General features: G+C 37.3%; 1 protein-coding gene and 1 long non-coding RNA gene across 9 annotated transcripts in view; one reads left to right on the forward strand and one right to left on the reverse strand.

Moving 5' to 3' along the window:
- LOC310901918 overlaps window positions 1–23,435 on the forward strand; it is a 41,922-nt gene extending 18,487 nt beyond the window's left edge. For 3 of the 4 annotated variants that reach the window (XR_014586306.1, XR_014586307.1, XR_014586308.1), the window contains 2 exons: window positions 17,329–17,390; window positions 21,988–23,435. This is a non-coding gene — a long non-coding RNA (uncharacterized lncRNA). Of the gene's footprint in view, window positions 1–499; window positions 4,383–17,328; window positions 17,391–21,987 lie in introns of those variants that run through there. The other variant, XR_014586309.1, reaches the window with a different exon arrangement.
- LOC310901911 (uncharacterized protein) overlaps window positions 1–26,846 on the reverse strand; it is a 65,165-nt gene extending 38,319 nt beyond the window's left edge. For all 5 annotated transcript variants that reach the window (XM_083842527.1, XM_083842525.1, XM_083842524.1 and 2 more), the window contains exons 1-3: window positions 26,701–26,846; window positions 12,360–12,423; window positions 6,320–6,378 (exon numbers count right to left, since the gene is read on the reverse strand). In XM_083842527.1, the coding sequence (XP_083698653.1) occupies window positions 6,320–6,378; window positions 12,360–12,423; window positions 26,701–26,730 (153 nt within the window). In that variant the 5' untranslated portion in view covers window positions 26,731–26,846. The remainder of the gene's footprint in view (window positions 1–6,319; window positions 6,379–12,359; window positions 12,424–26,700) is intronic.

Here is a 26,846-nt window from a genome sequence, read left to right on the forward strand (position 1 = left end):
ATCTTAGTCTGTTTACTGGTATTTACTTGTAATATTATAAAGAATAACACAAATATATAGTATGTGTAATTATATTATAGGCATCTGAGAAGAACCACTATTGTTGCATTACTCAGAGTGGAACATTTATCCCAGAAGTGTTGCTGTTTAGCATGTGCATCTTCAGTGCACTAAGCTATTTATAGATCCTGGTCTTGAAACAACATGGCTTCTATACAAGGACTACAGAGCAAAATTAAAGAATAAAAAAGAAACAAATTGTGTAGACGGAAGAGGCTGAAGGGCACAAATAATGTCATAGCAAAGTTGATTCCAATTTGATCTTATATCATGGGCATCACAAAATAATGAAAACGATTACCTTTTTTTTTGTTTGTTTGTTTGTTTTTTAATAGGTGATATAATCCAAAGAAACCATTTACCTGCTTTGTAAAAGTTTTCCGAGGCACCTATCACTGCTGTTCGGAAATATCATGAAAAGGTGAATTAAGACCTATGTTGTAATGGGTGGGGAAAAAAAAAAAAAAAGAAAGAAAATGAATAGAAGTGTGAATCAGCAAGGGGTGTTATGGTATGAGTCATCTAGAACCTGCTTTAAGCAGGGGGCTGGACTAGACAATATCCAGTTCCAACCCCAGTGATTCTGTGAACCATAATTTTGTTCTGAATCAAAGGTCATATAGTCTTTAAATTTGACCTTTTACAGGAATTTACCCAGAACAAACAACTTCAAACAACTTATGAGTGTGTATGTATATATATATTTAAGCAACAGCATTACCATCTCAGGGAATGATCCCCTGAAAACTGACATCAATTGCCCAGTTACCAAATTGACTAATACAAGGTGATCGACACAGATACATACGAATTCTTTCTCTGCATATGGGAATCTGTCATTACTGGCAGTGAGTCAGTTTTAGCTTTTCATCAAAAGATTATTCAAGAGCTGGTTGTTGTTAAATTAATTATCTAGCAGGGGATTAAATTAGTGTATTTTACTAGTATATAAGACATTAAACTAGATGAGATAAATGAAAGACAATTAAAACAGTCAGTTTTGTTCTTAGTTTTAACTCATAACGGTTATTATAATCTGCTTTTTGTAATATGGATTTGTTTTCAGGATGAAAAATACTTCCCCAAAAGAAATTAATTAATTATAAAGCAGACATCTGTGCCAAGTCCTATCAATTTTTTTAGGTCATCTTCATGGTTTAAAGTGCTCCTTAGATATAAGCACTACCTGTAGTTAAAAGAGCTTTTTACCCAGAAATTTGTAATTTTTTTCTTGGAAACTATTTGTTCTTGGAAATACACCATGTTTTGATTTTTTAGACATTTGAATTCAGCACACGTAACTAGAAGTAGTTTATATTTCCTTCAGAGTCTTCAGCTATATCTGACTGGTCAGAGAAGTAAAACTATTCTACACCTAATAATGGTCTAGAAATAACAGGCTGTAACTTGCACACAAATAGCATGTATGTTCGCAGCGGTGTGACAAGTCTTGACATGCAGTTATTTCAAGCTGCCTACAAGATGCATAAAATCATTTTTTATTGGCTCTCAGTCGTCACTCTATTCTTATTACTTAAGCATAAGAAGTACATTACTGTGTTGAAGGGATTCTCTTTTTGTTACAAGGCTTGCCTGTTGTAAATCTTTTCAGGTCCTTTTAAGACTCTTGAGACCACTGTATTATTTTGACAAGATCATTTTCATTTAATTTAAAAATGAATATATGTATTTAGGCTGTTTTTTACTAAGTTTGAGATTATCAGTCTCTCATTAAGATGCAGGTGTGTTGATGAAGAGTTATCCAGAAGGTAAAGAAAAAACTTGTGAATTCTCTGTGCAAATCCCCTGTTGCCATCAAAGGGCTGTCATTCTTAGACTGCAGCCCGTGCCAAACAGGCATCAACCTTTTTCGTCAATATTTCATTTGGTAGAAGAAAGGCATAAAAGCAGTTAGCATCACCTCCCCAAAGGCTATAGTATCTTTTCTGAGGGTTCATTTTAATGAAAAGTTTCTCAGCCTTACTGTATTTGTTACTTGGTCAAGTGGTAAGAATTCCTCTGTATAGAAATGAATTTGAAACTTGCAGTTGAGCAAGAAGTGTTGCAACCATCAGAATATTGATATATCATGATATATATGAAAAGAGTCTTGATTTTGTCTTTTGATCTGGTGAATTGGGCCTGTAGTAGATAATTACTATACAAGTCAATATGTTGCATGTTAGATCTATTCACTTACGTTTAAAACCATTAAGTCTGTCAGTTCAAATGAACTTCAGTAAGAGCTGTTCAGGCCTAGGCAGCCCATTGGGTCAACACAGTTAAGGCATATTGGTTTCTGTGGCATGCAGCCAGCTTCATATCCATCTGCCTTTTTGCTCCTTATAGTAAGCTTTGCTAACCCAACAAGAAAGCTCCACATACTTTATACTAGTCTAAGCAAGACCCATGATGAGTACTCTGAATATTCAGAAGGTAAGGTGCCTAAAAAAAAAAGCATGTGGACACATTCCTTTTGCTCAGAAGCTTCTGGGAATATGCAATTTACACCCTACAAAACATTTAGCCTTGCCACACCCATTGTAACACAGGGATACCCACTCTAGCAACAGTAGAGATAAAATATGGTATGATCTTTCACAAAATCACTTTAGTCATCACATTTTTATAGTGTCTATCTTTGTAATCTTATGTACTTCCAGTTACTTGCCAGACAAAAATTGATCTCCCTAATGAAACACAATGCGTGCAGACTTTCTGTGTTTTAACTTGTATAGCTAAGATGTAAATCTTTCCTGTGTCTTCAGTGCAATAAAAGCATTCAGTCTGTGTTCAAGCACTGTGACATGGCTGAGTGCAGCAGTCAGTTCTTACTTCAAATGCTTCCTAGCTCTTGCCTACACTGACTGCACTGGCCCTTTCTGGCTAGCCTGAGAGAAGATGGTGATGGTACAGCAACTAAACCTTAAACAGAAACAACAATTCAGATTATGGCTAAACAGACCAAATCAAGCTTCCACAAGATACTGCACTTTACCTACACAGATGGCTCACCACCATCCAAACAATGCCTCAGCCATCGGCAGCACATCAATGCTTTCTGAAGGCATCAGACTCCAGTGCCCAGATTCTGGACCTACAGATTTGAGAGACCCCATGACAGAAAGTTCTCATCAGCTGGTGAACATACCCTAAGTACTGCCTGTATGCTGTGCAGCTAACTGGGCTTACGCAGCAGATCTGTTTAGCTAAGCTGCTCATGCACAAACACTTCAATTTTTCTTTCCCTCTGAAACATTACATTTAAATTTTGAACAACTACTCTCAAAAAAATGGGTGAAGTAAGAAAAGGGATCAAACACAAAGCACATTGTGTGGATGTCCAAATGAGAAGGGCTGAAAAGTCTGTGCCTGCATTGCCCTGCAAATATTAGCAAACAGGTAATGAAGACATATAAAAAGCAGATTTGTTACTTTCAATTACTAGTTCTCAGAGTCCAAGAGCAGAGCAGAGATGAAACAGAGAACCATCAGATATTAAAAAACCCTACGTTTAAAACTCCTGAAATATATTTTAGATGCAATGTATACATAAATTGAAACATTCACTAGTATGAGGTATCTGCAAAACCAACAGATTAGCAGGACTGAACAAAAGAATAATTAATTTTTAAAGAACTATAAGAACAGCCACAAATACCATGGACTAGATAAAAGCAGATGGCAATATAAATTAGCCGACTGGGCCATAAATGAAAAAACACCTATAATAAGGTACCTTGTTATTGTCCAATATAAGGTTTCCTTGCATTTTCTCTGAAAAACCTAGTACTTGCCACTGTCAGAGGCTGAATGACAGACTGGACAAAGCAGTGATTTGATGAAGAGTGACAAATGTAACATTTCTGTTCCAGAAGAATCACTAAACAGGCTAATTCCTGCATGCTATTTTAGCATTTTCCTCTGAAACTACTGACAAAGGTTATTCCTTCCGGCAAATTTCTGTTTACTTGTTGTTCAGATTTCAAGAACGTAAAAGGAGATGGAGTGACTGTGTATTTCTCTTCAACCACAAATGGGGACTCTCATGGACCACAAATGTAAATGGCTACTATCCAGCCTAGTTCTGGCTTTGTGGCATTCTGGTAACGCTACATACCCTTCCAATAATTCCCGAAAAAAATGGCCCATCCTGGAGGGCTGTTGGATACACATGGAGGGCATGGGCGGAGGAAGAAATGATTCAGACTAAATTGCACAGATAGTTGAACTGTAGCACCTCATGTCTTTTTGTCGCTGAGAAAAACAGCAAGACTTTTCTGACAGTGATTTGTTTAACTTTCTTTATCTCAGTTATAGTGGTAAGTATCCAAATATGGAAATAAGGTTAAATTTGGCTCAGCTTCTGAAAATTCGAGTTTGCATTTATGCTTTAAAGCCTTGCTGGGAAATATGCTGCTTCAACTGTACATCCACAATGAAGGCAAAAAAGCATTTTAGAATCTAGTGAAAGATAAAGCTGCTGGCTGAAGGATGACAGGCTGCTATAGTAGCGGGGTTTTGTACTAAACATGTGCTGTAAAGTAGTCTGGTCACAGCATTTTAAATAAATTCAGAAATATTTCATTTGAAATATAAGCTTAGGTAAGCCATGGATTTAATCATTATAATGATAGGATTTTGTAACTAATTTGGATTTTAATTTTTAGCTGAATATAATACTATTCTATGAACTTACATTTCACACAGATTGCCATAGACACTTGCGATAAATTGATTTATACCTACTTGCTTACACACAATAAATAAACCACTTGCTTATTTTTATGGAGAATCTCTACAAACTTTATATAATGTTGATCAGCAGCAGGATATTAAAAACAAACAAAAAAAACAAACAGAGAAATTGAATATGATCTATTCTTCTTCTCTTTCTTAAATCTTATTTAAGGAGTCAAGTCCATGCAGGGCAATTGTAAAGCCTGGATGAATGTGCTGGACTTAATGCTTTTTTTATTTTATTTATATCTGCAGTTTACTGCAGATGATAGCACATTATACATATAATGGTACCTTTGGTTCTTTTTAGCCATGCGGTTTGTCCAGTATTTTTCGTCCATTTTTGTCTATTATTTTTGTCCATTCTAATTGTCGGACCACAAATTAACATGAGCCTGGATGCTCAGCTTGAAGTTTTAGACCACCAGAGTTCTAGAGGGACAGAAATCCCGTTCTCTCTGCTGATTTTGTAGCTAAATGTACTGCATCACACAGATAAACTGGAAGTTAATAGTACAGTTTTTTTTTACTGGTATGTTGACTCTTAACTAATCCTGGACTGACTTAATTACTAACTAATTTAATGAGGAAATTGGGCAATAATTTATTAAGAATGAAAATATTTTTGTTACTGATGCGTCTTGTAAAGAACAACAGAAAACACATGGCTATCAAAACAGTTTGGTGTGTTAGTTTGATAGCCTAGATCTGCTCATATGTAAGTGGTGCTCTGTGAGTGGGAAGAGAAGTTAAACCTGGTGTAGTTAGTACTTGGAGTTCCTGCTTTCTTTTATACACCCACACAACTGGAAATATTCCATAACTTTAAAAGCAAATCTGAGGTCAAGAAAAAGTCAGTTTTATTACTATTATGTTCCGCTTCCAACAGTTCTATATCATCATTGTTTGCTTTAAAATTGTATTCTTGGGGGGGAGCAAGTACTGTTTTTGAATTTTTTCACTGTTGTTCACTTTGTGGATCAAGCTTAGTAAGTCTGGAGGTGAGGGAAAAGCCTGGAGAAAGGATTAGAAAACAAGAACAAGGAAGGAAAATGGAAATATCTATGGGCTATGTTGACAGCATGAAACTACTAGTGGCCATCAGTTTGGACACACACTGTAAATAAATGAAGTAGTAGCACAATCAGTACAAAAATCCACATAAAGCAACTGTAATTAAGACATTAAACCATAAACACAATATTTGATCCAATTTTCAAGCACTAAGTTATTTCATAATAAAATAGTATTTACTTGTTAAATATGTATATTACTATATTATATAAAAACAATCTGAAAGGATGCAAATTTCAGTAGAGCGGCCTATTGCTGTTCCAAGGCAAATCCAAAAGATCCATTTGAAAAACCTTGTATGTGAGTGATTAAACAAAAAAGAGATTATCAGAAACAGATGCCTAAACTGTGCAAAAACTTGTGCTGAAAGGAAACTAATACAAATTGAATATGAACAGAATCTCTCCTTTCAGACGCTGTACACTCAGGAAATTTCACAACTTACCAGATGGTTCACGTCTTGGCATGACATGACTCCTCTCAATGAATCATGGAATTGTAGGTCTGGAAAAAAAATCCAGAAGTCACCTAACCTATCCTCCTTCTGTGTAGTAGGATCAGTTTTATTTTTATAATTCCTGATAGAGATTTACCTTATTTCTTCCTAAATGAATTTGATTACAGGCAACCCACAATCTCCCCAGACAATCTACTCCAGTCTTTCAGTATATGTACTATTAGATTTTTTCCCCATAATGACTACTTTTAAACTTTGTTCAGGTTTATTATTTCTTGCCTTGTGCAAAGTAAACAGGAAAAACACATTATTATTCTCCTCTTCAGAACGGCCTTTATATCTCTGAAGACTGTTATTATGACTCCCTAGTCCTCTCACACTGAAACCTTTCTGAAAAACAGTGCTCAAAATCAGACACGGTGCTTCAGCTGTGGCCTAAGCAACGTATAGAAGAGCAGAAGGATTACTTCTTGTGCCCTGCAGCTTATTCTCCTGTTTACATATCTCACAGTCATGTTGCATTTTTGCTTTTTTTTTCTTTGCTTGAAAGCTTTTCTTTTCTCTTTTCTTTTCTTTTCTTTTCTTTTCTTTTCTTTTCTTTTCTTTTCTTTTCTTTTCTTTTCTTTTCTTTTCTTTTCTTTTCTTTTCTTTTCTTTTCTTTTCTTTTCTTTTCTTTTCTTTTCTTTTCTTTTCTTTTCTTTTCTTTTCTTCTTTTCTTTGTTTTGCTACAGCACTCAGATGTAGAAAGATTGCTAATGCATGCTCGATATTGTACATTCCCAGGACAAATGTCAGTTATTTTTAAAATATGTCAAAAACAAATTCTGACTCTAAATTTAACCTTCTACATACTGATTGTGAGCAGTACTACTTGGCTTGCCAAAGATTCCAGCTGTTTTTTTTTTTTGTCATTTTCCAAGCAATACATACACATAAAATGTACTGATCTGGCAGCCAGAGCCTGAATGCTAATATGTAGAACAAAGTGTATTATATATATTTATCGTAAATAACTGTGTGCAGGCAAATATTTACGTACATTCACATAGGCTTCTGCGTGGGTACACATACACAGAAACACATTATGGTGTATTCCATCTTGCTGGAAAACAGAACATTGCAGATTGCAGAACTGTAAGAAAAACAGAATGGACACAAAAGTGCAGGAGCATGGCTGGTCTGCCTTATGCGATCCTGCTTAGGGGCCATTTTCCATTTGTTTTGGTGGAATCTGCTCAGTGCCTTTTAAGCAGCAGGAAGTCAACACTACATATTTTGTTCAGCTAGAAATAAATCTGAATTTTAAAGTCTTCGAACTCTAACCCCTCAGTTGGATGGTTCTAAAAATACTTGACTTAGTGCCATTTGCATATGGGTCCACATTATTTTTCTTTGTATAACTGGAAAAGTTTTTTAGAATGTATTTATATCATGTTTTCTTGAAAATTTCACTTTACCTGTATCTCAGAAGAAAAAAGTACTGCTTCCTTTATAAATACCATAAATTGTTACTGATTTTCAAATTATAAAGTGGTGGTTATAACTTAAACTGATTTAAATGTACCCTTTTCATTTGAATATGAAGGGGATGGATGTGGCTCAAAGGCTGGTCCAGTCTCAAAGAGAACTGCATCACAGGCAGCTGAGTCTTATTCAGATCTTCCTAAATTTGATAGAAAAATGCTCTATATTCACACAGAGACTTATAAATTTCTATATTGCATACATAGATATTACTATCTACATGGGCCTTTTAAAATTAATGGGACTCCAGAGAGACCATACTCGCTTGGAATTGCTGTAGTAGAGATCAATCGATCTATCTATCTAAAAGATACCCTTCCACTAGGTGCTACAAATGTAGATGTTATTTTTCTTCAAGGATCTCCCAAAAATCTCTGTATGCAAAACTTCTGACAGACCAGTACCCATTTGTGATCAACTAATCACGTGCTACTTTGCGGTGTCAAATATTTTTTACATTTGACATATTCTCAAGTATTTCTGGAAGCACAGAATTGGGTAGCAGTGTGGTTTAGGCCTTCAGTAGTGACCTGGAGCTAAATGATGGGAATGCATTAGTTTAAAAGAAATCCAGATAACTGCTTATGAAAATGTTCTTCCAGGATGGCAATCAAAGAAGACTTCAAGAGGGTTTAGAAATCTGTTAGGTTTGTCTGCTGGGAAACTTGTCTGCTCATTCTCTCTTTTGTACTTCTGGTTCTGAGTAATGCGTTCATTTCTAGTCATGTAAAAACAACTCCCCTTGTATATTTCCACAAGATCAGTGCAGATGCATTCTTATAGTTCAGTGCAGTTTGTTTGACAATCTGTTGAAAATGTAATTGCTGAATCACCACTGCCTATTCACTGTGAGTAAAACCCTCTTACCTTTTGAACATGACTCATTTTGAAGGACACAAAAGGTTTTTATTAATGTTATAGCTTCTTGGCCTAAATGGTTATCCAGAGTCTAAGATTCTGCGGACTGTTTCTGTTGGAATGATAATGATAAGAGCAGGGGATCTCTTTAGAGAGCTCCATTGAAGAATGCATGAAGATCTGATTTTGTGCTTATAAGAGGATCGGAACAAGAAGAAGCAAATTCTTTTGCCTGTAACTTGACCAGGCTTCAGCACAAAATGTACGGATTTTTTTCTAGCAACCATTCTGCCAGTGCTATTTGAGGCTGTATTTCATGTTTTCTTAGTCTTTTTCACCTGCTTTTTATGTTTCTCTTGTTCTTCCCCTATACAAAGGTAGGTAGATATTTCCAGAAATCACTTCTTTCCAGTGCGCTTAAATTCACTGCTGTCTCACATGTATCTTTGAGTGATTACACATGCTTGCACTGTGAGTTGAAGTCTCTCGTTTTAATTTTACCTACAAGGCATTTCTTTCAAAAGCCTAATTTAACTTAACCCATCTATTCATTATTATTATGTAGTAGGTTGGAAGAAAAGAACATGGTTCCTTTAAGTATCATCTGGTTCACTAGCTCAAATTTAACATTACAAGAATTAATTTTCTTTTCCTTCTGTTTCAGATGTTCTGCCTTCTCATTCTGTCCAGACCAGCAACCTTGCTATCACATCAGATTCTCTTTTTGTCCTATAACCAGGTTACAGACTTGTCTGACAAGTCTACAGATTGCCCCTTCTCAGACCCTAACTGCTGCATCTCTTTAATCCTTTACAAGATGAACTTTTGAAAGCATATCAGTTCTGGACTCCTCAAGAAAGCAGAAAAATCATGCTGCCGTAGGACTGCTCAAGTTACATGACCAGGAAGGTTCATGTCAGATCAAACATTAGATACTAATTCTTGCAAAACAAAAGAGGTTGTGTAGATCTGACTGGTCAAGCTCTCTGCTTTATTATCTTTTCTGGTTGACTCTACTGGAATCAACCAGATGATCTGCGCATTAGCCTAGGTGTTTTACTGTCATAATGCTTGCTGATGAGTACATGTACAAAGTTTTAAAATGCTTGTTTGTTATCCTGACATAAGAAACCACCTTTTGTGTCCTGAGCTCTTTGAGTGAATCCATGGAATTCCTGAGAGACAACTTCCAAGCAGCTTTCCTCCATCTACCACACTACCTCTCTCAGTTTTTTTCCCTCCATTTTTTTGCTTTCACCACTACTCACCTATTCTATTTTCCTTCTTCTCTTTTCCCTCTGCTTAGATATCAGCTCAGTTGGAAAGAAATGCCTTAAATAACTCTGTTTGTGATCTAGCCCTATCTCCTCCCCAAGCCCCCGCTAAGCTTTAATTACTGTCACAGTCTCTGGCTCTATGATTAAATAATCTGTAAAGCATCCAAAGCATCCCTTGCTCTTTTCTTCTTACCCTGTTTCATACAACTCTCACTAGCATTTATTTGTGTGATTCAATTCTCTGCTGCACTTGTTCTTTGTGAGCCTTCATTTCACTTACCAGAAGGCAGAAAGGTGGTCTAAAGAGGACCAAATTTAGATACCCTTGCTTTTATTCCCTGGTGGGCTGGGAGGCTAGGACTTGACTGTGGGAATCACAAAGCAGAAAAATACACAGTACTTGTATTGCAAGATGAGACAGTTTGGCCAGACAGTGGCGGTTTCCTCTCGTTTCTGGCCATGACTCAGACTAAGCCAGAATTGCAGAATATGTGATGGAAATTGCAAATTGGAAGGCTACAGGCCAGTTAAATCAGTAACTTGGTCAGTGAGAATGCCCCACCTGCCTAAGGCAGATGATCTATTCATTACAAGGGCTTTCCGTGTTTTGTACGATAATAAGAATCAGTCAGAACCAGAAAAAAATAACATATATGCTTTTCCAAATGGCCCCAACCACCTTCCTGGGTCCTGCTGGACAGTGTTAGTTACCACTTTTCAGACTGAAAAAAAAATGTTATTTTTGGGCAAACTGATGTTGAAAATACATAAAACATTGCTGATTGCTGTTTTTTTCCTTATGTCACCAGTAGAGCAGCCTGTAATTCTATCACAGATAAATCCCGTTGTCAGTGGGATTTTCACCTGAGGAAGGATTTCATAATAGTGGTTTTGCAAGGCACATTTGTAGCAAACAAGTGCTGACCATTCCTCCTCTCTACTGCAGGGTAATTGTGTTACAGTGAAAGGCTTTTAACTAGAAATCTGACTGAATTGCTCAACCCCCCCAGGAGACATTCCTGAAACATGAATTTCAGTCTGGCATGCTGAACACACTGTTCCCGCAGCTGCTGCTATTGCTGACCAGATCCTCTGTAGGAGGAGAGCACTTTAAGAAAGTAGTGGCAAGGCAAGCCTGAGAGGGTGTGGGAGAGAATGGTGCAGCTTCGGAGGCTGAGTAGCATTGATTAAAAGCTTCAGCACAGAGTTAAGAAGTGCTATAAGACATAGCAATTTTATACACAAAACACCCATCTATCTAATAAGAGTTACTGACTGTCATTCTGCTGTCTACAACTTTCTAACTGCAACACTCTTCTGTTATAACCAGAATAACAGAATAAAAATGGATGCACATTTTGATTTTTCAGGTTAATTTAAAAAACAAAACCAGTTAAGTTCCATATTGTACTGTACTCCTTAGAGTGATGATCAACTGTGCATCAAATATTGCCTTTTCTCAGCAGTGTCTGGTTCATACATTTACTTAATGAACATAATCATGAAAAGATGCTCATAATGGAGTAGCTGTCATAATTTTGAATTATTCCTACGGAATAATGGTGTTGGCACTCCTGGAACCTTTTGCTTTTCATCTTGATCCCATGCCCAAAAGAAATGAAAAGGCCCTGTTGCAATTCTAATATTCTTATTGAAAATAATGCAGAAATGTACTTCAAATAATATTATTCTCTTACACTAAATGGTTGACTGCATAAGGAAGCAACATAACACTCAGTCTTTCTATCAGCTCTTCGTCTGATGTCAATTACTAAATTTCCTTTGTTCTTTCCCTAACTGAATTTACTCTTCAGAAATTAGCATTTTAAATGCTGTCAGCTAAAGCTGTGAAGTCCTGTGCTATTTGGAACCCTCTTCTCCTTGCCTGGGCTGACAACCTTCTGAGCAAGGAACCAGTCCTAGCACACAGCTCTTCAGGTAACAAAACATGACAAACTCAGAACAGTGTTTCACTTTCTCATTCTATCATCTGTGTACCAGCATGTCTGTGTGATTAATCTTTTCTTCTGTTCCGGAAGAGGTAGGTGCAAACCTAAACAAACCAATGGGAGACAGCAGACATAATAAAATGACTCATCTTTCTTTGGTCAGTGGACTGAGATGAAAAACAAAGGTTTCTGAAGCCCCATGACACACACAGCCAATATCCTCCTCTTCTGAGGGTATTTCAAAGAAAAGTAATGCATGGGAAAATTCCTAGAACTGTTGCACAGCATCTTTCACACAATCAACTATAAGGACACTCAGGGCTGAATATTGTTCAGATGAGCAAAACATTCTAAAGCCCAGGATTTTAATGTTGTGCTGAAAGATAAATGGATGGGCAGGGGCAGTTTCATGGCACTTACCCATCATTGCAAGGTCACGAAGTCCTGCAGGGTGTGGCCATAGGAAGGTAGGTGTCCCAACAAGCTGAAAGAGAAAATGAGCAAAACAACAGTTTCAAACTGGAGTCCACAACAAAAGTAATTGAAATACAGAATAATAAAGAATCAGGTAATGGAAACAGGGGCAATGGGAAATACTCTGAAGGAAAGAAATATATTCTTTATGGCTAGACTTGGGTCAAGTGAGATTGCTATAGCTTTTGGGGGGGGTGTTAAAAATGTAATGGGCTTTGCTTTGGTGCTGTAACTCAGAGAGTACTCCCATGCATCATACTTGCAAAGGAGCATAAATGTGTTTACATATGCATGTAGTCTATTAAGGCATTTTTATTTCATCATTTCCTCTGAGAATAAAATCATGATTTGCTGTTTATTTTAAAAGATTCTTCAGGACAAAAGTGTAGGTCCTATGAAAAGCTCCTTTCGTCCATTCAGATTTGGACTGTTTCAGTTTTGCATGGTAATAAACAACTGTCATTACTGGGGTGCTGGATGCGATCTCAAGGTGTGCATTGTAACTGCATCTTCATTCAACTCAAGTTTGAGACCCGAACAGTTTCTCCTCTGAGCTCTAACTTTCGGGAGCAGGAAGTCCTTCACCCGTGGGCCAAAAAGTAGCATGAAGTGCTCCAAACAAATCTCAAATCTGGATGATGGGGACTCAGGCCATGTGAACTGTTGCTGGATATACCTGCCAGGTGCTGTATTTTCAGAGACCTTGTAGGGGATGAAGTTATATGTCAACATGGTAAGAGCTTCAGAATGAAAAAAATTTCTCTCTTTAGGGCTTAACACATAAAAGACAATTGGCTGTAGAAGCTGGATTTTGAAAAGACGTGAACTTCTGAAACTCCTTATTGATTGGTCCGATAGATGAGAGAAGCTGAAAACTGTCTTCTTCCATCTGCCTTGCTCTCTTTTAAAACAGGCTCAGGATATCAAGCACCCAGGTTCTGGGCTCTATCAGGAAATCTGCCAGATCTCACATGTTCCTGCTGTTTTCCAGACTACTAGGAGTGCTGCTTCCTTTTCTCAAGCCTGTTGAACATACAGGCTGCAGGGACACAAAAAACATCCTGTATGAGGGGATTACTGCTAGCCCAAACATGGCTCTAGGTTGAGGTAGGAAGAAGAGAACTTTTATTGGCCTGAAAACAAATCTCTAAAAAGCTGCTGGACCGCAACCAAGGGGGAGGAGGACAGCTTGAGGAGAACACTAGGCTTATAATTCATTTATTTCTCATTTGCACAGTTTACAATTCTGAAAGCTCCTTGTCTTCTTGGCAGGTCTCTCTCCAAGCTCAGCCAAGAAGCAGCCTATTTACTTTGCTTTTGTTGAAGCTCTTTTTGCCTGTGGTAACATTTAGGGAGATGTCAGCTCATAACAGTAACTGTCTTCAGTGACCATTGTCTTTTGTACCTGTCATACAGAGGTACAATGGCATGGATAAAAGGAGATTAGGAAGGAGTTGTCCTCCCACATGTAAAAACAACCAACCAACCAAACAAAAACCCACAACCAAACAACAACAGAAAAACAACCAAACCAACCTGGAAATGGGAAATCTTATACCAACATCCTGTGTGTACCCCACACAAATGTGATTAATACACAGCAAGGGAAAGGCCTGTGTAAGGTTAATTACTACGCCTCATGCATTATTTCCAAAAGAGAACAGAATAGCTGGACAAGGCTGGGGCTCTCACCGAGCTAATCAAAATACATGTAGGTCAGCTCTAATGCTGGGAGATTGCTCCCAGGACCCAAGCTAGATCAGGTGTCTCATTCTGTTGCCCAATCTCTTAAAGAACTATTTAAAATATCGAATAGTTACTACGATTGGTTTAAAAGGTATTTAAAAAAAAAAAAGTGTTATTTTTCAGTGAAACTTAAAATGGTACCTTTTAATGACGGTGCCAAAATATGAAAACATAAAGAAGTGCTTTAGATGGCCAAAGTAGATATTTCTATTGATGATTTAAAAATTTATTTATTTTTTGAAATCTGAAACTGATAAAAATTGATATAGAAATTCAAACTCCATAATTTATCCAAGAAGTAATCATAATGGCAAATGAAGGATTTACTTCAACATTTTCTGAGAGTTCATTCTGTACACTGGCAATTTGGGAAAAGAGATGCAATATTCTTCACACGTTAAATAATGACAGAGACATTGTCTTTGCTTTCAGAGTACTCCATGTATTCTTAAAAGACGGTGAAATACAGCTATATGTGCAGGCATGCTTCTTTTTCACTTGAGAATCTTATCTGTTTCCATTTGGAAAAAAAAAAAAAAAAAGAAAAGCATCTACCACAGCCCTTTACAATTAAGCAGCAGCTGCATGTGATACATTTTCAGTACAAAAAATGCAAGATCTTTTTCCACATTACAGGTAACTTGACGTCACATCAGTGAAAAGCAAAAACGACTTCTTTTCTTGTTTTAATGACCTTTTGCTCTGTTTAGATTTAAGGTGCTATTACAGAAAACACCTAAAAGGTACAATCCTCCAGAATTCCCATCGTGTTGATATTACAAAGTTATCTAACTTTGACCTTGCACATCTTCCAAGGCAAACTCACACAGCTGGTAACTTGATTTCTGCCTGAAATTCTGGACTCCTAAGGCAGTATCAGGTGCTGCCTGCCCTTTTTTTCAATGGTATCATGAACTCATGATACTCCTTATAAACCCACTGGTGACTAGTAGCTTAGTAGCTTGAAAAGTACGTTTCATTGTAGATTGCTTGTTTGTCCACAGACAGAGGCTGAAATACTGTTGCAGACTGTGGAAATGAATAATTTCATATGGAGTGACTCACAGGATAATTAACATGGCATTCGCAGGAAAAAGCACTATAGACCACCTAGATCTCTTCATAGATGAGAGGTTTAGACAAATTTTGACTCCTCAATAAATCCCTACACATCGTATTTGTATAAACCAGTACAGATATCATCCTGACTTTGAGAAAAGTTGCTTACTGCATAATGCTAGATGCTCTGTGGTAATTTCTTGCTCTTGACTGTGCTGAGTAGCAGCTACTTTCTTTCATTCACTGCGACCAAGAGCAGGGGGAGAGAGAACAGAGTTAGCAGGGATGGTAAAACAGCAGGACAAACGTTTTGCGTAACATACTGGCTTAAAGTCACTGTAGATGCCTGTAGAAATTCACATTGCCAGTGCTACTACAATGTTGGGAAGAAGTCTTTTTGACTTGGTTCAAGTGATGAGTTACTGAGTTAGGCACAGATACTGGTATTACTGGGAAAGTGGTGTTGCTTGTGAAGCTGCCCTTCCAAATCTCTCAGTAAAAAGCCCTGTTCAGTTTTATAAAGGAAAAAAAAAAGTAATAGCAAAGCATTTCTTTAATTTATTCCTTATCTTATTCTCCACGTGAAGCTATTTTGAGTTTATGGACTCAGCATTATTAAACACTTCTAATTTTTGTGGTGGAGATGATTCAGTTTCAAATTGGCTCTTTTAATTTTGGTATATAACATATTGCAGATCAGTGAAATAAAGCAGGCCAAGTAAATCTAGACATTTAAGGTGGCGGGTGAGGGGGAGGCAGACATCGGGTAAATCGTGTTTCCGAGTCATGAATAACTGAAGTGGTGTTTCTGCGTTGCTTGGTGACAGTTTCTGTTTAGTTGGCAGTGGAGTTCACTGAAAATATTTTAGCTTCTGCTCCTGACAGCTACAAACGTGCGTTCGCATGTAATCTTATAAACTCAAATGCTGTTAAATGCATGCCCAATATACCTCTTCAAAAGTGAACAACAGATAGCATTGCCAAATTGCAGAGGCAACACTGAATGATGCAGTCGTATTCAGCTAATTACAAGAAGCTCACACTAGTTGGTCCATTTCTTCTGCTGTTAACACTCTGCTCTGCCACATGCAGAACAAAGCTCAAGAGCAAACACAAACAATTTGCTTGTCTGGTTGGCAGAAGTCAGGCGGTACTAATGGCCTCAGGAGACCGGCATTGACTTTACGCCAATTCTAAATCTCTGCTCAAGCCACCCCAGTTCACAAAAAAAGCTACTTTTCCTTCCAGCCACACTGATAAGGGCAACATGCAGAAGCCTGGTTTATGACTAATGTTTACCAAGTGTTACAAGGCTTGAGCTGAGGGAAATATGAAACCCTTTGACCCCAACTCAGAATAGCCAAACTCCATCTGCTCTGGAGCTTCAGACGGCAAGAATGCCTCCGTTTTGTGCCGTGGGCATGTTGGGAGGTAAGGTGTGGACTAGGAATGATTTCAGTCCTGTTCATCATAAGCTGCAAAATTTTCTTGAAAAAATATCTATTCTTAATTCTACCCAGAAGAATTAATCTTAAGAGATCAAGATAAGCTTGGATTTAGATCCAAGTAATGGGTACACAAAGGACTTGGTTATATTGTCAGTAGAAGTAACTTAAGAATTCCGAGTAGTTGCAAAAACACAAAATGCAAATGGAGCAAGTGGATTCATTTGCAACACACAGGCAAAAATGCTGTATTATCAGGGGGGATTGAATGACATACCACACATCACATGTTGTCAGTACTGAAATATCTGTGGCATTTAAAAAGTTCTCTGTGACCATTTCACAATTCAAAGAGTTGTATTCAACACAGTGATTGTGTGAGACTCTTTAGAAAAGTAAAGAGGGCCTAATTATAATGTTTAAATTTAGTTGCAGTTTATCTTGAAAGGATCACATGATCACATTTTTATCTCCAAACAGAAACAGTGAGAGCTACTTAAATACATATAGTTGGTGAACTTGTGACTGAGACAATTATAAAAATATTTCAAAACTTTTTGGACGATGAATCATATTTCACATAGTTTTACATGATGAAATTGTGATCTTACAAGCCATGATAAATGCAGCATTTTTACTTTTTTTTAATAAATTACTTTATCCAGCAGGAGAAGCTCAGAATCTGCAACTACAGAATCTCACAGAGCCGGAGTAGAAGAATAAACAGGTATTATAGAAAACAGGGGATTAATCAGTGGCTGGTAGAGTCTTCTACAGTGAAATTTGGTATGACCCTTCAGTTAGTATTTGGCATGGGGAATCATTATGATAGGTGTATTAGAAAACATCAAAGAAAACTACCACCAATTGCTCCCTGTGCAAAGCAAGTCATCCCAAGTCAGTGTCAGCACTGAAATCCAAGGAATTCTTGAATGATCTAATGTTACAAATGTGTAAGAATGTTCAGAAATGAACTTAAAATGTTAATTAGTTTCTGTCTTATTTTCAAATGATTTTAGATCATTCCTGACAATGGTTAGAATGATAAATAAAGTAACAATGTTCGGCTAAATAATCTCAGAAAATTCTTCGTTTGCCCCACATATTTAAACAGATAATTATCTCCTAGATCTATATTTTTCCAGATTTCTTTTTCTTGTTTCCCTCTTACTTGCAAAAGTGTAGTTTGGTACTGAAAGACTTTCTAATCCTGCTTTTGGAGGTAGGAGAGATGGTTGTTGTTTGTTTGTTTGTTTGTTTTTCCTAGTGATTACTAAGTCATAATATTTCTGGTGATATCCAAAGCCTCCCTTACCTCCAGCAAGCTATTGTTCAATGACTTGTGAGCCAATAGCTGTATCTGTCTTCAAAAAAAAAGTCTGATTTAATTTTATCTAACTTCTCCAGTCTAAGAAGATTTGCTATTTTTATCAGAAACTGAAAAAGCCCAGTTTAATAAACGAAGGAAGTTATTTTCAGATACTTTGTTTTGAAGAGGATTTCTGGAATTCTCAGCATAAGCTTTCCAACACATTTCCCAGTCAGATGTTTTTTTCATTTGATACATAGCTGTGCAGTTCACTTAAAAGTATTTCTTCCTCTGTCTACTGTCTGGAAAGCTAAATTTAATTATATTCATAGAGTGAAGAATAAAAGCATGGACCATGCACACTGGTGAATTCAATTCACTTCGCAAATTGTTTTTATGGTAATGTTGGAGAAGGTAGCAGGTATTCACTTTGCAGTGGTAGGGACAGGGAGAACAGTTCTGTTTCTTGCAATGGAATATTAAACAGCAAAAACATTCAGAAAAGTAATAATGATCTTTTTACAAAGCAGCGCCAGGGTCACTTGGCTGATAGGGTCACTTGGCTGATAAGGTCCCTAGGCTACACTTCTGAACTAATTCACATTCAGACCCTTTTTTTATTTAATTTATGAGAAATTTAAAAAGCTGTTGTTAAGATTGCATACAAATCCTACTTTGTGTGCCATGAGAAAATAAGATGTTCACTTCAAACTAAAATTAGAAAAATAAAAATGCTTAAAACAAAAGGCAATAGTTCAAATTTCTAAAACAAGACACAGAAAAGATTTAAAGAAAGCAGGAGGAAAGTATTATGAGAAGACATACAAATCTCATAAGTTTCTTCCACTACAAATGAAGACAAATGAATCTTTAAAACATTACTTTCAAATCCCTCTTGTATAGCATTTTATAATTGAGGTGTCTGCTAAGGCATCAAACATTCTTCTGCCAGAAAATGAGTATGATTTTCATAAACTGTGCTTTTGAAATAATTGAAAATGTAGAGTACATTAGAATACATTAAAGCACAATATGAGTTAATCTGACTTCACGTTTTAGGAGTTGCAAGCGCAAAAGCTTCATACAACTGTAGAATTTATATCTAGCACATTAATCCTCTTGGAGTGCTTTTTAATAGTACAAAAACACCGGCAATCTGTGTACCTGCAAAGTAAATGTGTTTGTATTTCTTGTACTCAGCAGCCTTAGGGTGAGGGATTACAGATTCCATTTTGTTTTTTCCAAAACCCCAAGGAAAAGAGTGATGAGCAATGTCGCCTATCCTGTGCCCTGTGTTTAGGGTCTAGAGGATATACAGGGCTACTTCTACATCACTTCCATGTGCTTAACGTTCACATTCTACTCCCACTCCAAACTCACGTAGTTCAACAGCAAAACTTCTGTGTCTCAGAGAGTTTTTTCCTGGGGTCTTGCCACCACACTGAAGTACAGATATGGTGGCTCTTGCCACCATACTGAAGTAGTGCATCTATCTGGTTGTGGATCCCCTGACAGACTGCTGCACACTGGGTTCCCAGAAGATTCTGTATAACATGAAAGCTTTCAAGGTTTCCTTCTTCCTGTGCCCCACCCAGCTGTTAGCTTTAATAATATCTTATGGATAAACTTACATGGTCAAAATAAAAGATTTTGTACCTGTTCACACTAGGATTGTACACCAGGTTTGTGAACATGAGTAATCCTAGGACAGAAGGCTGTCTGCTTGGTGGAGATTTTTTTAATAGTGAGTTTATTACATTAGTAAAGTACACAGTTAATAGAGGTAGAAGTTTCTCAATAAGTATATCTGCTAGATATTAAGTCTTCTAGAATCACCAATGAGCAAATGTAAGAGTTATGGTATTACCTTGTAAGTAATTAAGGTCACTACTCTGGACCTGAGTCTGGAACTCATATGTGCTTGAATCATTCATACTGAAATTCAAGCATGCCTCCAAAACAAGGCTGTATCATAACGTCAGTGTAGGTGCACTTCCTCATCACTTGTGATGATACTATGGTATTAAATATAGTCTCTGTAAAAAACAAAAACAATAAGCTAATGCCTAGAAATGTATAGGTGGGAAACGAGTGCAGCACTGCAGCATCTTTGTATGGTTTTCACCCTGCACCATGCTGTGTCTCCCTTCCTTCCTGCCCAATCCCCTTTAAGCAATACTCAGGGTTTTTTAAAGATCAGGCAAGAAATCCAGAGCTGGGACTTGATTTCCATAGTACTCACAAATGGCAGCTGTAGGGCAAACACAAAATGTCAAGTGATCACAATCAGTGCCTTTTTTCTTACTGAAAAGGCTCTTTCCATATTCTCATAGGTTAAACTCAAAGGAAAAGCACATAAAAATGCATTTTCTCTTCATAGTATTCCTTTGGCATGGATAAGAAGTATTTAAAGTACAGCAGATGTGCTTCTGCTGTGCAATGGAAATGAAGTCTTTTATAACATCTGTTTAAATATTTTTACTTCGATACATATATTGCTGTAATTGGACAGTGGCATGTTATCCTCATCGTCTTCTCTCCCAGAGGGAAAGAAGCCCTATGTTAGTTTCATATATTTAAATGTTTTACAATATTATAATAAGATGACATAGTATTTCTTGGCTTATTGAAAGCAAAACCAAAAATGTCTTCAAAAATGGAAGTCATACAATTTGCATATATCCTTGGCTTGTCTGCAAGCAAATATTAACTGAAGCCTTTTTGGTGGATTTGTATAATGTATTCTCAATAGAACGACACTATAACCTCCTCTCTTCGAGAGAGGAGAAAGCCTAGAATAAATCAGTTCCTCTGCCAAAGTGAAATGAGAAGGATTAGTAGGAGGCAGTGAATGCTTGTAGAGTGTACATCCCTCAACACTGAAAAACCTTAGCTGAAAATCTAAAATCTTCTATGTAAGTAACCCTGAAAAGATCACCAACAGAAGTGAAACAGCACTTTGCTGTTTTAAGTTTTCCTGGGATTGTGCTGCAACAGGAAAATAAAAAAAAAGTGTAGTATCTGTATCCCTATCCACACTGGTTTCACCCTAGAAAATTTATTACATTGTGTAAAAAGCACAAAGATAAAAAACTCTCCAAACCTCTTAATTGCATTGTTTAGAAACTGTGCTTTGGCAAAGGTTGGCTAACAAACTACTGATAGTTTGAGGCCCTAAATTACTAAGGAAATGCAGCTTTAGTCAACAGAAACAGAAGAAGAAAGCAATATTTGACATGTCAGAAAATGTTAACGTGGGATTAATCCCCGCCTTTTCAGGGTTAAGTTGTGGTTATGGAAAGATAATACAGGCTGTCAGTAACTGTGCAATATTTTCTCACTTCCCTCTCACTTTTCAGCAACACTTCCAGATACTTGACAGGTGATGAGCTATTAGGTCAATGAGAAGGTGCTTAATGTCTAAGAGGTCTTTGGTCTTTGTCCCCTACTACTTCCCAAATGGTAACTTCATTTTTCTTTATCTGCATGGAATTTTGTAAATGAGATTCTTCTCTCACTGTCCTTGAAAAATTCAGATCCTGTACACACTTTTAGCCAATGAACTTCTGACCCAGCAATCTCTCTTCTTTTCAGTCTGGTATTTACCTCTCACCCTCTTTTTGTGCTACCCTCTCATTTACTTTCTGTCTTAGCTTCTGTTTGTCTGCTCTTCCCATCTTTCCACTATGAAAGAAGCATTATAAAAAGGGGCTCTTCAAGAGTATTTAAAAGCTGATGTCAAGCATGAACGTTACTTATTTCAGGGAACAAGGCAGAATCTGAAATGGGGATTCTTTCTCTCATCATGAAAATCAGAGAACACTGAAGACAACAGAACATCTCTGTAAAGATTTGCTCTGTGTTGTCCACTTAGATTTCAGATTTGTGTAACTTTTCTCTATAACTTACATGTGAAAAAAAAAACATTATTTGGAATAGGTATTGTTGTTATGCTAGCACCGTGTAATTATCATATTTTTAATGCATCTTTTTTTTTTTTTTTTTTTACACACAGGTAGCAGCACCTCATGATTGTTATTTGACTACAGGGCTACTACAGTTGGGATTCCTGTTACACAACTCAACAGTCTGATTTTTAACCACCAAGTGCCTTCTGTCTGTACCAGTCAGGACCCAGCCCACAGCTATGGCAGTTTCTTTTCCCACTGACCAATTGGTTCACTTTTGTTCCTAAGCCAGAATACATTGTTAGGGCTGCCTATGATGTATTCAGCTGACTCTTTGGCCATTTGGCCTGAATTATTTGCATGTATGCTTGCAAGTAGATATATAGATATAGGTGCATCTTCAAAGCTGTGAAAAGAAGAATATAAACATTATATACATCTGAGGCATACTGTGTCATTTTTACCATGTAAATGATTGAATTCGTCTTTCTTGTTTTATTTGCTTAATTTTATTATTTGTTTTCATGTGTGCACATTGGTGGCCCCAGCAGGCCCTCAGAAAAATCTGCAACTCTGTGAACCAAACTTTGCAGAAACAATTAACATGTTTACTGTATTGTAGTTAATAGACTAGCTGCATTGAAGTGGCACACTGAAATACTATACCAATGGGTTCTGTCACATGCAAAAACTATGCTTTTTACCTATAACAGTTTATACTGCACTGTACAAGTATAAAGCACTGAATGCTTTCATATGATGCTAATCATCTCGCCACGCAGCTAAGGAAAAACATCCTTTCTTTCTGCCTGAATAAAATCTGTGATTGCTGAAATACAGTAAAACTGGCTAGGGAGGATAAAAGAATAAGGAATTACACACAGAGACAATAAGAACTTCACTTGTTTTTGTACCTTAGGTGAAAGAATGAGTGAATAATTACAATCCAGTGATTAATTCCATTATCCATGGTAAGTTAAGTATGTCCCAGAGAAAGTGAGACATTTGAGCTGACAATGCAGTGTGAATAAGGTACAGTGGAATTCCTAGGTGCATGCTGGTGTATTATAAATGAACGCTTGTAGAGTCACGTCTGCTTTCAGGCAGTGGAGAGTTGAAATAACATACCTGTCAGGCCCTTGTGCATATGCAGAGAGCCAGTCTAGGACTCAGGAACCCTATGCCTATGACTGGGCATAAAGCCAGTCCCTCTTGGCCACCTCCATGATTCAGCCCCATTTGATCAGTTTGATTTGGATCCCTGGAGAAGCACTGCTATGTCTGCCCTGTACTCACAGAGTTAAGGAGCATGGTAGCAGGCCATGAGCTTCTAACATGGCACTAAGTTCTACTGCCTCCTACTGAAAAGGGACGTAGCACAGTCTGAGTCCCACCCTGCCTCGTATCTTTAGCAACTGCGAAGTATTTTCCTGGTATTTATCTTCTTAAAATTCCCTACGTTGTCCTGAGCTGTGCATACAAATTTCTGTTTAAAGCCAGTGCGTTGATGTGCCTGTAGATCTAAACACTAATAAATTAAAGGAATGTTTATGTAAAGCATTGCATCTTCAAAGCACTGTACTTCATCAGCTAATTAATCTTTACAATACTCTTGTGAGGAAGTTAGAATTTGTTTATTTATTTCAGTAGGCTTTCTTGTTCCTGTGAAATAAGATTGTGAGATTCTGCCTTGTATTCCCAGCCCAGCTCTTTAGGTCTTGCCAAAACTGGGGAAATGTATCAAACAAAACAGACTCATTCATTCCCCTGCTCATCTAGTTTTGTAAGATGGGAAGAATTCAACAAAAATCCCATGGAGGAAAAATCCTATTCAAAATAAAGTAGCTAAACTAAAAATATGAAACCTATGCATATCCATAATGTTGTCAACATTAATAATTTGAAGCATATTTCTTGCTGTGTGGTTTCTCCACTTCTTTTTGGAATTCATCTCAGGATATGGGCTGCGATTTCAGGCATGCAAATCAAATGACCACCTGTTCAAAATGCCACTCCACAAAAGAGGCTTTGATATTGGTCATCAGACAGAAAAATGTTTATAGCACCTCTGTGCAACATGCTGCTAAATTTGTAACAATACAACAGGTGATCACTGCACCATGTTTTGTTAATGAGAAATTGTATCACAAACTTACTGTAATTCACACTACTATTGTCCGTAGGTTCGTGCCTAGTGTGCTGCACCAGTAACAAATTTGAGAAACTTTTATTTCCAGGAGCATAAAACTAATACAATCCTCCATGTGTTGACCCTTACTATGCTATTAACGATGCTTTCATTTTACATTAATTAGGAAGGACAATATCAAATTAGCATGGTAAAATGATACATAATACAACACTATACACGGCAGATGAATAAGCAATCCTTTACACACCAAGTAAGGCATATGTAAAATTTACACATACTGTAAGCCTGGTTACCTTTTCTGGATTCAGGAATTTAGGAAACAGTTCTGGCCCTGCTAAAGATGACAGCAAACTGCCAATTAGTTTTAAAGAGTCAAAAATATGAACTTCACTGTTTCACATAAACATCAACTCGGCTGTATTTTCTCCACATTGCACCTGTGCTCAATCTATGGCTTCTGTACAGGATACTGTATGCTTTCTTTCTGGTACATCTGTATTTCACTTGTATCTGTTTTGCTGCTGCCCCACTGAGACCTTTTCTGGAATATCATGATAGAGCTGTCATGAGAAGCATGGTGGAAGGGTTTCCCGAATGATGGGTGAGGGGGAGAGGCTTGTGGTGCCATGTTATTTATGAAGAAGGGAACTGGAGAGGTGTCCTCAATCGGTGAGAAAGACAGAAGAAAGAAAGAGAGAGAACAGAGAATACTATAGGAAATTAATTTGGGAAGGAAGCCCTTACCTATACTAAAAAAACTTTTGCTCTGTCATTATATGGTATGTTGAAGGATTGGCATTGAGGAGGAAAATCAGTATGTTTCTTGTTGACTTTGCAGGACAGTCCTATAAATATGTGTCTGTTCCGGTTTTATACAGCACATCCTCTGCAGCCCTCACAGCATACAAATACCCGAAGAACTCACATTCACAGTTCTCTCTCTTTATGCTGATTACCCCTTTGAAGTCGGTATGCATTGCATATGTACAGCTGATAACACATTTTGGTTCTTACAACTCTAACCATGCTGAATGTGGCACTGCTGGATTCTAAATCTGCATCATGGTTCTGTCAGTCGTGTTCTTAATTTTATATCCAGGACTCCTGAGTGATACATTAGCTTTGAGGTAGAATCTATGTGCCCATTCTGGGATTATGCTAATTAACTTGGCTTCCGTATAGCAACACAAAACAGGCTTAAAATTAACTTAAGTAACTAACTTGAGATTCCTCCAGAGAAAGGAAATCTTGAATATTTTAAAGCTGCTGGAGCCATTATCTTACCCTGTTTCCCAGTTGTATTTTAAGAACAAAGGATTGTAGCCAATGCCTTGTGCTATCAATTAGATTCAGTACAGTTAGTCTGAATTAGAAGAGTCCTGAGGCTGAGCAACTTCAACAGGCACTGGAATCAGGGGAGTACCTTGCTGGCTGGAAGCCAGCTGTTTCCCCTGGGTACTCTCTTGAACACAGATGGCCAGAACTGAGGATTGAGTTTTGGGGGTTTTGTGTGTTTCCTCTGAAGTGAAATTGCTCTAGTTTGCTAGTCACTGTGATGCTGATGCACAGCCTATAGATTCTATGTCCACTAATTCCTCACTATATCCTAACAGTAATTTCATTTCATCCAAAACTGCTATGGAAAATACGTCAAATCTTACTGTTCTTAGTTTTAAGTTATTGTAGTTGCTTGAAACTTCTTAAAGTTCGTGATATAATTAGTAGTGTATAGAGCTTGATCCTCAGTTCTGGCCTTCTTTTGCCCTGTTACTGTGTAATGCACATCTTAATCAATATACTTACTCATTTTTTTTCAAGCTCTAACAACTATCACTTACTATTTCAGATTAAGTTTTTCATAGTAGGTTCCTGTCCGAGAGGGACTTTTTTCTCTAAGATTTTAGCAAGAGCTCTTCTTTGGCCATATTTGAGTAAAAAATTAAAGGAATGAGTATTTGTATTGGCAAGCAAAAGCAAATAAATAGTCAAGGTATGAACTGCCTTACGTGTCATAATGCAAATAAAAGTTTGAACCCCACATCTTCTGACTCTCGGTATTAAAGGCACAGGAAAACTTGAAAGGTGGCTGATTTCTGGTTTTCTCTGGCTTAAGGGTTTCCGCACAGTCTTGTCATTCTTTTATATACTGGATAGTTAAAAGACCAGCTGATCTTTCAGATACCTCAGCTGGCAAATTTCCATTTCCCAGCAGCAATCTGCTTCAAAAGCAGCTGCCATCCCAAATTTTTGTCTGCATAATCAAGCCTCAAAAGTCAGATTTTATAAAGTTCCATAGGGAGAAATTAAATCTGAAATATTATTGTGGAGTTCCACAAATGCTGAAAAAGAAGGGTCTGCTTCTGAGAAATTATTTTTGTACCACCAGTCATTTTAATGATGCATAATCCTTCATGTTTTCTCAGGTGAAACTTTGCATGAGGTATAGTAGAAGGCATGTGGAGATATAGGTGAGACTGAGCATGAATGCATTGCTGGCCACTAACAATATTGGGTCCCAAATATTTTTTGGGGTCATGTCTTTTTTCATATGAATGTGTAGCTTAGAAAAGTCATGAAGAATGGGCACTAAGGCACCCAGAGGAGTTATGGGCTTTAAGCTAATAAAGTGCTCTTCAGCATTTTGCTTCTAGCATATCCTCTTACTTACAGGTGAATGGGCACTCGACCCTATTAACATCAGGCCAGTACTCTCAGATGGTATGTTTCCTAGGCTTGTTATGGTCTGAGTTCCTGAGAGTCACAGGATATTCTCCATTCTGTTTGACTTGTCATGTGAAATGCATACTGCTTATT

The sequence above is a fragment of the Anser anser genome (genome assembly GCF_964211835.1).
Source record: "Anser anser genome assembly, chromosome: 6".
In the NCBI taxonomy this organism is placed as follows: Eukaryota; Metazoa; Chordata; class Aves; order Anseriformes; family Anatidae; genus Anser; species Anser anser.